Source organism: Littorina saxatilis, linkage group LG5 (genome assembly GCF_037325665.1).
Source record: "Littorina saxatilis isolate snail1 linkage group LG5, US_GU_Lsax_2.0, whole genome shotgun sequence".
In the NCBI taxonomy this organism is placed as follows: Eukaryota; Metazoa; Mollusca; class Gastropoda; order Littorinimorpha; family Littorinidae; genus Littorina; species Littorina saxatilis.
The window spans coordinates 12,621,342-12,634,651 of NC_090249.1; the positions used below are offsets into that span (position 1 = coordinate 12,621,342).

At 38.1% G+C, this 13,310-nt stretch overlaps 1 protein-coding gene across 2 annotated transcripts; it reads right to left on the reverse strand.

Annotated features, from left to right (window-relative positions):
* Positions 1 to 1,140: 1,140 nt before the first annotated feature.
* LOC138966316 (peroxiredoxin-like 2C) lies at positions 1,141 to 11,094 on the reverse strand. 2 transcript variants are annotated; one of them, XM_070338502.1, is made up of 7 exons: positions 10,663 to 11,094; positions 10,127 to 10,163; positions 9,668 to 9,699; positions 9,000 to 9,053; positions 8,168 to 8,276; positions 6,939 to 7,061; positions 1,141 to 5,608 (listed from the first exon to the last, which is right to left on the reverse strand). In XM_070338502.1, the coding sequence occupies exons 1-7, from the start codon at positions 10,765 to 10,767 to the stop codon at positions 5,481 to 5,483; spliced, it is 588 nt and encodes a 195-aa protein (XP_070194603.1). In that variant the 5' UTR covers positions 10,768 to 11,094; the 3' UTR covers positions 1,141 to 5,480. The 2 variants fall into 2 exon arrangements, with proteins under 2 accessions (XP_070194603.1, XP_070194602.1); XM_070338501.1 differs by having other exon boundaries at positions 10,549 to 11,088.
* Between the last annotated feature and the right edge of the window lie 2,216 nt (positions 11,095 to 13,310).

The window sequence follows — 13,310 nt, forward strand, 5'->3', positions numbered from 1 at the left end:
ATAGCCTGAGATCTATAACTTTCGACTAGTTATTATGAAAGCCAAAGCTTTTTTTGCAGATCTGGTGCATTTTACGAATCAGCGGCTCCCATGCACTGACTGTTGTTTTTTTCGTGCAACAATTTTAGAGTGGAAACCATCAAAATTGACAAAGACTTACCGCTTTGCTGGGCCCGTTTATTTCGACATTTTTTTTTCTTCAACTGATTCAGGTTGGGTAACTCTGGCTTATGAAATCGATGATAATCACCCCTGCAGTGTCATCTTCTCAAAATCGAGGGGGGACGACATACCCGAGGGGGTCGACTTGCCCTCCCTTCCCCTACACAAACTCAGAATCAAATGCATTTCACAAGCTAAAAGTAAAAACCGTGTTAAATTTTAGTTTTCCTACATAACTTTCTGAGGCAACAGTTTGTGTTAGAATTTAGTCCCAGCAGTACATGAGCTGTCTGAAACAAACTGATTTCCATGTAGCAAATCAGGCCGAGTAACAATGAATAGATGGGCCGATGCGCTTTGTCTGTGGAAAAGACCACTGGACATTCAGAACTGACAACACCCTGTCAGTGTAGACTGTAGCTAGGTGCCATTAATTATGGACCAATTTGATGCAGAATTCTAACATTTTGCTTGAATGAATAGGTTGTCAGAGTACCTTGTGAGTGCAGAGCAGATATAGAACTCTTCAAGCATAAATGGTCCTTTTGCTTAACTCATTGTCTCCCAGGTACGGATATATATATATATCCGTACCCACTCATATGGCTCTATCTGACCAGGTACGGATATATCCGCTCAGACTGTTAGCTTCAGTCGCTTCCTGTAACGTCCATCTAACGCCTGCATTCCAGCGTGTTGATACACTTATACTACATAGTTACTACAATTCTGAGTGACCTGCTGCAGCACAGCTGGTCTCGGCTAAAAAAAAACTTGGTCAACATAGGTGGGGTAGAAAGTGTTATGGGGTGCTGCTGTTTGACTTTCTTGATGTGGAACAATTGATTAATGACTAATGTGTTTAGAAATCAAACTTATAGCTTCAAGGTAATAAGCACACACACACACACACACACACACACACACACACACACACACACACACACACACACACGTACATACATGCAAACAAAGGAATACATTAACATAATTTAATTGTGTCTTCTGGGGAATCTAGTTCAGTTTTTATATATATACATGGACCCGTTCACACACCCAGACACTGCACACACACACCCACACACACACACACACACACGTGCACAGATTCGCACTAATTAACAAGATGACATGTTGCACATTAAAACTAAAAGAACAATTAATGCATATATATAATTATAAAATATCCTTTCAATCCAAATCATTTATTGCATATGATACAAACATAAAAAATGCTTCACACATAAAATCACATTTAAAGAAAAACATTAGAGAATGTGTAATGTAAGTGAATACAAAAATTCTGGGAGAAAAAAAACACAATTTAAAAACTTATCACATGTAATCAGTTATCCCATCCAAATAGTTTAGGGAAAAAAGACTACAATACATGCTCACAAAATGTTAGTAAAGTTACATTTGAAGTTCCATTCAATAAATACCACATATATATAAAACATCAGAAGTTGTGAAAGAAACAATTGAAAGTCAGAAGAGACTTTATTCTGAGATGTGTATGTATATATATATGTATATATATTTATGCCGGTGTAAAAAATTCATAGAGCAGCAAGTCGTGGGGAAAAAAACGACCACAAAATCCCTTTCTCCATGCCCATCAACTCTAACAAATGGACGGCTTATTAGCATGAAAATGTGCCAAAAATGATACATGTTTTTTTTTAAATCCATGTATTAATTTGATATTAATTATGCTGTCATTGATTTGGGCCAGAAATTCATCTTCATCTCCAAATTCAAAGAAAAAATACCAAGAAGTACTTTGAACACATATTTTTTTTATCCCCTGGCTCTGCTGTTAAAATGTTTATTATAGTCATTCTGTTTCAGATCCAATGTTGAGTACCTTGAGCAAAAAGGTATTTTAAAGATAATACCAATACAATGGAATTAACTCCCCTTTTAAGACATCAAAACATCTTGGAAAATCAGGTCTTAAAAAGAAGGTATTCTTAAAAAGGAGAGGAATGTACACAGGCTATGAACGGAAAATCTGATGAATAAAGGTCTTTAAAAGGAGTCTAAAATCAGGGGGTCTTTAAAAGGAGTCTAAAATCAGGGGGTCTTTAAAAGGAGTCTAAAATCAGGGGGTCTTAAAAGGAGTCTAAAATCAGGGGGTCTTAAAAGGAGTCTAAAATCAGGGGGTCTTAAAAGGAGTCTAAAATCAGGGGGTCTTTAAAAGGAGTCTAAAATCAGGGGGTCTTTAAAAGGAGTCTAAAATCAGGGGGTCTTAAAAGGGGGTTCCACTGTAGTACATTTACCTTCAACATGTTAAACATGATTATTAAACATGAACATGAAGAAAAAAAAATCCCTGCGCTTAGAACTGTACCCACGGAATACGCGCGATATAAGCCTCATATTGATTGATTGATTGATGATTGCCATTGTGGCATAAACAAAATAATGGACGGAAAAAATAGAAACATAACGTTCAATCAAAAATCAATCAAAGCCAACAGTATTTCCGTACTACTTAGTGCTCACCATCATATAATATGTATTTGAACTGAAAAAAATTCAGCAGCGTGTCACAAGGGACTGTGTTAACTCAGCATACACAAAACTGTATGTGACATATAACATGAACAAGAAATATGAAATATGAATACACTGCTCTCCAGTCAATCACGTGCACATTTAATTAGGTAAACATGATATGGATAAAGCGAAAAGAATTTACTGAATGAATGTCATCAGTACTTAAGTTTACACTGAATGCACTTTCGTAAAGTCACACAAGCATCAGCATGCATACACATATCCTTGATTTCTTGATGTTGTAACTACAGAACAAGAAAATACAAACTAAAACTCCTGGTTACCAACAAATGAAGACCTTGGTGCAAGGTGTATACAACACAAAACAATCAGGTTTAAATCGGACACAAAATTGCATCTAGTATCTTACTCATACTTGCATTTCAGTCATAAATGAAATAGAAACACTACATAAATGGAGAATTTTCTTTAAAACCTATGCATTGATTCTTTTGAAATCAAAACAAAGAACCAGGTAACCTTGCTCTTTGTTTTCAGTGGTTTGCAAACCTTTTTTTTCTCCTATGCCATATTCACTTGAAGAAAAAAGCATTACCCCTACACTGCAGCCTACCCCCTCCAAGTCTTTAATTAGAATTCATGGTAAATACGTTAATTCTAGCCACCACAAGGCATCTTTCATTAATTGCATACAGGAACTGCATACTTCTAAGAGCACCCAGTGCAAAAAAGTGGACAAAACTGATTGTAAATGTTCAGCCCAAGCTACTGAATACATAAATCATCAAATAACATACTAATGGACATCTAATGAATCAACTATTTTGACCTACAATTGAAGGTCCCAAGAAATTCTTTGAGCCCATCACAAAAGCATTATTTGTCATTTTGATTAGATTTACTCTGTTAATTCGCATCAGTACACATCCAGCAGAACATTTTCTTGTCTTCAAAATTCTGCTACTCGTATGTTCTTGTCCATTCCATATGAAAACATTGCACTTTCTTGGTCAGTTGCAGTCAGGTCAAACAGTCAGGCAGTCATTCTACCTCTAGCACTAGATTAATATAAATCTTTGGTGTTGTTGTTTCATTGCTTCACTAGACGCTATTTGTAGCACAATGTTTGTTGAGCACAGCAGAACTTCGACCGCTTGCTTTTGCACTTGCAACCTGATCATAACCTTAGCCGAGCACATCTGCATCTGCATTGGCCTTATTTTCCTTTCCCAGTTTAATTGTTGTTCCAACACAAAACTGTCAGTGTACCAGAGCAAGCACTAAAAGACAATTAATATACTGTCTGAAAATCAGTATATCAATACGATAATTTAGCGCATCCAGGGACCCGCTTTTTTAACAGGTGCACTGCATTGCGGGACCTCCTCAATGAATTTTGAATACATTTTTTCCGCTTTTAGTGAGTTCCGTACGCAGGGAGCCCTAGTATGTACAGTCGATTCCGGATATTACGTCACCCCTCGGGGGATGTTTTTGAGCGACATTATACGCGGTGACGCTGTATCCGGTTCATCGGTTATAACGTCACTTTTACTTTTACGGTGATGTTATATCCGGAGTCCAAGTTATGTCCCTTTCTAAAGTACTTTTCTTTCTTTATTTGGTGTTTAACGTCGTTTTCAACCACGAAGGTTATATCGCGACGGGGAAATGGAGGGAGATGGGATAGAGCCACTTGTTAATTGTTTCTTGTTCACAAAAGCACTAATCAAAAAAATTGCTCCCGGGGCTTGCAACGTAGTACAATATATTACCTTACTGGGAGAATGCAAGTTTCCAGTACAAAGGACTGAACATTTCTTACATACTGCTTGACTAAAATCTTTACAAACATTGACTATATACAAGAAACACTTAACAAGGGTAAAAGGAGAAACAGAATCCGTTAGTCGCCTCCTACGACATGCTGGGGAGCATCGGGTAAATTCTTCCCCCTAACCCGCGGGGGGTCTTTGATATTTGTGCTAGTTTATTTTAGAATGAATTTGAAAAGCGCCTGGAGCCAATTGATGGGACTCGGGCTATAAAAAAGTTATTTATTATTATTATTATTATTATTTATATTTGGAGATAATTGTACATGTACACAGATTGCTTGCCTAGCGTACATTAAAGTGAAATGAATCATCTCCAGACATCAGCATGAAATATATGTACTTACAATTCATGAACAAGAAGCTCCATCCAGCATTAATTGGCAAGGCAGACTCAATACTACTTTTTTAAATGTACCTTTCTTCAACATCCTTATTTAATATTGTAACAATAACTCACTCTTTTATCCACGGTTTGCTCTAACAATCAATCACATTGATCCTTCCATCAAATGCAGCCGATACTCTCAACACAAAAATTCCAAGACAAACGACTCCACCCCCCCCCCCCCCCCCTCCCCAAAGAGAACTGCTGCTAAATGATGTCCACTTGAATTAAGTTTTCAACAATTCTGCAGAAATACTGATCGAGGCATGCAAGGCTGTATCATTCTTTTGAGTATGAAGAATCCATTCAGTGTTACGAAATGGTGATTTTCTTTTCAGCAGTTACATCAAAGAAAGTATGCACCAGTCCTGTCATGCTTGTGCTTAATTTGGTGAAGTCGACTACCCGAAGTATACTTTGCGAAGCTGGCGACACAGGGCTTTAGCACTGAGTTTTCAGTAAAAAATGTCTTTGCGATGTCGACTTCGGGCTAAATTAAGGACTGCCTTTAATGTGTCACACTGAAGAAAGAATAAGTCAAGGGGTTTGAAGGTTTCGTGAGGCGTGCACGATCAGATGTTGAGGACGCGCTGATCCCTTGGAAAGCTGACCGCCTGCACTCCGGCCTCCACCAGAAGCTCGTTAATGTTCATGTGGTCTGTGTTGGCCTCGTCCAGGTGTGTAAAGTGAACCTCCTCACCTGCAAGCACATGTGTAACGCAGCTGTTAAAAGCCAAGAAAACATAAGTGTATTTGGTGTCTCACTAACACTTTGTTGTTCTTCAAACACTTTTGCAAATCAAATGCCCAACAGAAGGGAGCTCCCCTTTCAAAGTACAACTGACCTTACAATAAGCTAAAACACACTCACACACAATCAACACCCACAACACACACACAAAACATGCATTTATTTTTCAGCTTTAGAGAAGAAGAAAATAAATAAATAACAGCATTTGTGCAAATTTGGTTCAATTGTCAAACCAGGAAGGTTTAGTTATATCTGATCAAAAATCTTTTGTCAAGCTGCAACTTCCAAAAACTATTCTTCATACACACATACAGATACTGTTGATGGACCACATGCAAACACACATCTGCCTTACTAACCATACCACGGGTGAAGGGAAACAACTCAGCAAATGACTGCAAGGTCAAATTCCATTCTAAGTGCTAATTCCAGGGATTGGCTTGGGCGTCGGTCATCGGTCTTTTGCCATGTTAAATTCGGAAAAGACCGACACACATGGGTTTCAATCCGTCAACTGACCGATAGACATGCAGCAGAGTCAGTCAGCTCGTCTTATTTTTGTCTGCTGAATTGTTCTTTCTTTTTTTCTCCTTCCTTACTTAATTGAAATAAATATGGTTATTGTGTCCCCAGACCTTTTATTCCTCTTCATGTAAGACCAATGGAAAATAAACCAAAAAAAGAAGAAACGAATTGAATTTTCCTCTCATTTGTACATTGTAAACACCTGTCAGAAGTTTCTCCTCACTGCCGTAATGCACTATTGCGGCAGTCCCGTGGTGGAAGGAAAGTGGTTTTTTTTTTACTGATTCGTTTTTCAAAATGACTTTTTGATTCATGGCTGAGTCAGTCAATGGACCTTTAGTGGACAAAGCCCAAGCCAATCCCTGTACTTCATTTAACTTTTTCATATCACATGTGGGGGTGAAAGACAGATGTGTGCAAGCATGAACAAGAACATTAGATACAGTTCAACCCCCCTTTTACGACCTTTACAAATCTGAGAAAATCAAGTCTTAAAAAGGAGGGAGTCTTAAATTGGAGGTAAATTTACAGCGGTTATGAATGGAAAATCTGGAAAAGCAAGGTCTTAAAAAAGAGAAAGTGTTAAATGGGGGGGGGGGGGGGGGGGGGGTGTCTTAAAAGGGGGGTTCCACCGTAACACATTCAAAAAATGTATTAGTAATCTTTGTGCACATTCCTGGCCCCAGGATATATATTATGAACAGAACATTCAATAACGCATTCAAACAATTATCAGTAATCGTTGTGCACATACCTGGCCCCAGGATAAAAGCGCCGCCTTGCTGATTGGGGTTGCCTTGGTACTCCTGCACCTTCATGGCTCGCCACATGCTCTTCATTACCCCCATCACCATGCCAGACTTTATGTGCTTGCTTTCTGCAAAAACAGTCACAAGAAGTTTACTTTCACTGATGTTGCTGAACGAAAGCAGCTATATAGCAAAACCCCTCCATCGAAAAAAACGAAAGAAAATAAGGTCTCAATTTTGTTTCTTCCTCTTGTCGATCACACGTCTATATTCTCAGCCCGGTGTCACGAACTGAAAACTCTGCTGAACAATCCCTCTCAATGCGGTCAATGCGCATGCGCCAATCTTGGACTTAAAAAATACGACCCTTTGACCGAACGAACCATGGGTTAGGGGTTAGGGTTAGGTTGTTCACGACCTGATTAATCTCCCCATGTTAGCGCATGTGCATGCGCATTGAGAGGGATTGTGCAGGCAGAGTTTCCAGTTCGTGACACCGGACAGCAAGACAAATGGTCTTAATTTCAAAGGGAGGTACATGTAGTTGTAAAAGTAGGACAAATTCACAGAAAATCTGAGAAATCAGCATTTTCAAATGTCTAGACCTACTACATGTCAAAACTGTCCGACAGTTGACGGGCAAGGGGTCAGAACATTTATAAGTTTAATTTGTGCTCCTTTGTTGTATTCTAGCTTCGAATGGGGAGGGGGAGGGTGAAGGCGAGTGAAGCCAAGGGCTCCCTTAAACTTTCAACAAAATTGCTGACGCTTTCATGGCCATTTGGGCAATTTGCTGAAGAAAAATCCCAAAACAAAATTAATGGAGTGCCAACATTAAAAAACCCAAGAAAACCAGAAAGGTATATTTTTGGAACGTTTAGTTATTGACAAAAACACTACGTTCACATGTATTTCAACCTAACGGTCTTTTTTAAGCGCATAGACAGACAAACACTAATTATACAGAAAAAACTTCTCTGACAAAATGTTCGGCCACATGATTGCCTCGCTTGTGTCTTCCCTGCAAGCAGCTGAACATTTTGTCAGATAATTGTTTTCTTTATAGCTAATGTTTGTCTGTCTGTGCTCTTGAAAGACCGCTGGGTCAAAATATCTGTGAACATTTTGTTTTGTTTTGTCAATAATCAAACGTTCCAACAACATACCTTTCTTGGTTTTGTATGCTGAGGAACAACAAAAACCAAGAGCAAAATTATGTGGCACAAGTACTTACGATCAAGAGTACCAAATACATTTTTTTCTAAAAATCCCAGCTCCTTGTAGATCTCTCTGTCTGGATCACAGTACAGGGTGTACTGATAGCCTGTCAGCTGCTTGAAAGGCTGAAAATACACAAAACACAAATAAATCAAAAATACGTTTGTTTGCCAGAGACACACTTTTTTTTTAAACCTTGTGAGGCAGCTCTGTGTGTATAAATATGTTTTCACCAAGGAAGAAGGATGCTCCCCGTCTAAAAAAAAAACTAAATAAATTTTTTTTTTTAAATTGAAATTAACAAATCAGGCAAAAAATATGGGTTGAAGCAACCTGCATGCAACTGAGGTAAAAAAAAATTTAAAAATATCCACGGAGCTTTGTGATACAGGATTCAGGTACAGATTGACTTAATGTGTTGACATTGCTTTACACAACTTGTTTTGTCATGTCTTTGCAGGAAGGTATTGTGAACTGTGCACACTACTCAAAAGCCTGTTACATGTATTAGTGTTATTCCCAGACTCAGAGGACAGTACAACTTGGACTGAAAGTATGTACTGATTACAAACAAAATCTTCGTCAGAAGACCTGGTACATGTCAAAACTAGTGTACAATTACCTTTCTTGGTTTTTTATTCTGAATTTTGGAACGTTGGCAGTCTCTTTGTTTTTTATTTATTGTACAATTGACCGGCACAAGGTCAGAACAATGCCTCAACTCTAAAAAAAAAAAAGTGTCAGTAATCAGAACAACACTGTGTAATGCGTTCTGATTTTCATAAGTTACACTTACATTGAAAAGATGAGGCAATAAATGCATGTTTTCAGCTTGTTACTTCGCTCACCTTTATGCATTTGAAAGGTGCAGGTCCTATGACCACAAGCCTGACCTCTGCTTCCTGCAAAACAGCATGCATCAGTTGTCACAACATTAGCTATTTTGCATTTATTTCATGGAAAGTGGCAACATTCAAGTCCTCAATATATGAACACAAATTCAGAGCAAATTAAAATACAATATTGAGAAAATGAAAATATATTTTGAGCAAAGTGGCAACATATTTTTGCGTTTATTTTGTGCAAAGTGGCAACATATTTTTTATTTTGAGCAAAGTGACAACATTCAAGTCCTAACAGATTGACACAAATTCAGAGCAAACTTAAATTTAAAAAACAAATTGAGAAATCGAAAATATGACTTTCTACATGAAAGGATTAACAAATGCAGTATTTGTTGTTGTGGTGGTACGGAGCATTTTCGAGCAAATCATTGCCGCCCTTTTGTGTATTTTTGTTCATCAACTTTGGAACGGTGAACAGGCCTGAGGTACATGAATGGAAAATGCGTGGCACCCAAACGGGCTATAGGGCTATTAGTATTAAATTAGACCAAACTCACTCTTGTTTGATTGCCTCCAAAAGTAATTCGAGAGTTTTGTGCACTTGGTTTCATAAAGCGTTAGGCTTTGTGTGTTTGTGTGTGTGAAAGTGTGTATGTTGCACTGCTACAAACTTGCAAGTACTCCAATGGAATCAGGGCAAGATCTGAAACAACCAAGGCCTGTCAGTCAGCACAGGAATAAAACTGGGACTGCAACTGCAACCTTAAGCAGACATTTTTACCCCCAAAATCACGCAAAGAGATATGAAATGATTCTACTCCCACATTTTCCATGACACAAAGGTAACAGAAATAAGCCGGGATAATAATATGAAAACTGGATCAAACAATCTTCTTTAAACATGTAACAACTGGGTATGATGTGATGTGCATATCTTAGTGACTGGTTAAACGCTTTCCATGACTATTGATTCATATGCAGCTATCAAGGCACAAACAATATAAAGGCATGTTTAATTGTGTCAGTGTGTATGTCTATGTGCTGTATAAAACAGCCAACATTCTATACAATCGATCATGATATCGAGTATCATATTTTGACTTTCTAGCTGTAACTTTTGAGTAGCGTACCTTCAACATACTCCTTTGTGATGAAGTCCAGGAAATGCTGAAAAAATGCAATTGCAAATTATTAATTAGATGCACTTGAATTAAGATATATTTGTATAGTATGTCAAATTCAAAAACCTTTAATGTTTAGTTCATATTTGTGCTATTGTGTAGGTATGTATATGTGCATTTGCATGGGTGTGTGTGAGAGAGAGAGAGAGAGAGAGAGAGAGAGAGAGAGAGAGAGAGAGACACAAAGAGAGAGAGACACACAGAGATCGAGAGAGACACAGAGAGAGGGGGGGGGGGGGCTGGGCCGCTATTGCGCGGTCCGCTATTGTGCGGGGCCGCTATTGCGCGAATCTAACCCTAACCCTAACCCTAAAGATTCGCGCAATAGCGGCCCCGCGCAATAGCGGGCCGACCCCAGAGAGAGCACTCACCCTTATAAATATGATTATTGTCTTTTGCTTTTTGTAGATGTCACCGAAGGAGATTTTGTTCCCAAGCTCATCGAAGACGGGTAAGTCTCTCAATTTTTCGTGATCAACTTTTACCTCTTGTGCTGGACCTCTGGACATTGTGCCGTCAGTGGGAGCCACCAGCTCCTCTGTTTCTTCACCTTTGCAGCACGTATCTTTCTTCACTTCCGCATCTGTCATTTTCACGCCTGCGTTCAATTTCCACCCGATACAACAAAATAATCGAACAACCAAGAATACAGCCACACACAAGAGAAAGTTTCAGTCCTAAATTTTCGGAACAGTATCGTATCTAACCGGATCTGACCACGTTTTCTTGCGGTGCAAGTGTACGCGTCCGAACTTGACAACCAGAAGTGTTTGGGACGCTTTGCAGTGGAAACGAGTGACCTCCCTTGCTGTCACAGACAAGGGAAATTCTAGAGTAACTCTGCTTAGTTTAGCTTTATGTTTAGTGTTCCTGAGTTTGTTCCCTTGTCCCTGCGGCCCAATGTAATAAGAGAAAAGGATTAAAATAAGAATACCAGGCCTTATCTGTGCAAAACAACAAGAAAAAGAATGACATTAAAAAGTATAAAACAATGCAGGAGGACAGAAAGAAAACACACCAATTAAAAAAAAAAATTAAGTCCACCAGCCAAAGCACTGATATATAGGTGAACAGCTCAGATCATGGGTCAATCAATCAATAAAGTGTTACACAGATGGTCAAAATTAAAGTACAAGATATTGCACTGGAAGTGGAACTACACTGTTGCTTAGTGTCTGTATGAAGCTACAAGGTGAAAATAGAAAAAGAAAAACACGATTCTTGACTTTGATGGGCTTTTTCTGCTCGTAAGCACACATTCTTCTACTCATCACAGCATGCCCCATTATTGAGTTTAAAACACCAATTAAATTTGTTTTGAATAAAACTCACAATTTTACAATAAGAATTTAGAGACCTGAATCAATTAGGTATATCCTACTTAGTTTGACTTTGGCAAAACTAAGTAATTACACATTTAATTGAATCAGTCAGACAGACGGAGACATAGAGAGACAGACAGAGGGCAAACAGAAATCTGAGAAAGAAACCCCTTTAAAAATGTTACCATGTTTGAAATGAAACATCGCAAGGTGAAGCCATAATTCATCACCTTTCAGTATGACGTCATGAGCGTGTTCCACACTTGAAATGACGTGTTTTTATCATGTTGTCAGCTGCACGGAGCTTGGAAGTATAATTTCCATTCAACGATCCGAGTTTGTTAAGTTTTAGCCTATTTTCAACGTCAAACACCATGAAACTATATATATTTGGAATCAGAAAATGGTAAGGAATAGATAGAAGTTGTTTTTAAGTGTCTTTTTTCATAAATAAAGATAGTGGTTATTTATCGGTTTTCTTCATTTTTAAGCATAATTATCAATACAAAACAACAAAACTATATAGTTTTAGATACAGGACGCAATAGGGAATACACCAATATAATTTTTTTTTTTCAAATATTAGTTTTTAAAAATTTGAAAAAATGACATATTTCGAACAAACATTTCAATAACAAAACTTTAAGTGACCAAACTGAAATGCAATCCCATAATCCGGCCTAGATCTGAGATTGTGTGATAAGAAATTCGATCAAATTGATGAAAAACTGTAACTGTGAAAGTGCTGCCTCGACCTTTTGGCAAACGGTAAAATATGACGTCATCAAACTGTCCTATCAATAAACGGAAAAACCTTCTATGAGAAAATCCAGTCAAAAATATCCATATCAAATTTCATAAAGATCCACTCCGTAGTTTTTGAGATATGATCTGCAGTGTGAAAAAAACGCCCATAACGCCCAAAACGCAAACTCATTTGTCATGATTTGGTCGTGTTCTGCCGATACTATAATGTTTTTCTTTCCTAAAACACACTATAATAGTAGCCTTTCCCAATGTCTATGCTAAAACTGACTTGTCTGTGTTGTCAATGATTTTGCTACAGTGTGAGAACAAAAAGTCTAAACAATCTCACGCCCATAACGCTGTGACACGAAAACTCATTTGGTCGTGTTCTGCCGATACTGTAATGTTTTTCTTTCTTAAAACACACTATAATAGTAGCCCTTCCCAAATGCAATGCTAAAAATGACTGGTCTGTGTTGTCAATGATTTTCTGCGAGAATGCGATCTATCTGTTTGTCGCAAAGACCGTGTGACACGAAAGTTATGAGCGGAAGACAAATCTGCTGAGTGCAATTACGTTTCAGAAGATAGTTGGTTAAAACAGTTTATCACTCAGACACGCAAAGGAACACTATAACTTTATTATTCAGGCCATATTTGCTTTCCTTTGTCATGTATGAAAGTACTGGCCTTGGTTGAAGAAAGTGACCTGTCGCTGTGCAACAAATTTGTCGTCATTTTCCGCCGTGTTTTGTAAATAAAACGTGTTTACTACCCACACATACAAAACGATGCTGTTGGTTCTTTTTATTTTCTTATTGTTTGATTCATGCTTAGCAGTTTAGTATGCTTTGTTTTCTTCTCAATTCAATGGATGGCTATAAAATAAGCATTTAAATGTGAAGGTGTTAAAATTACCCATGATCTGAGCTGTTCACATAGGGGAAGGGCTCCTAGTATGGACCGGCTCTTAATATGGACCACCTCTTGATCTGACAAACTAACGGCGCTAGAGCGCTAAAAACAATTTCATTCGCTGTATTCACCCTCTCTGGATAAGTTGC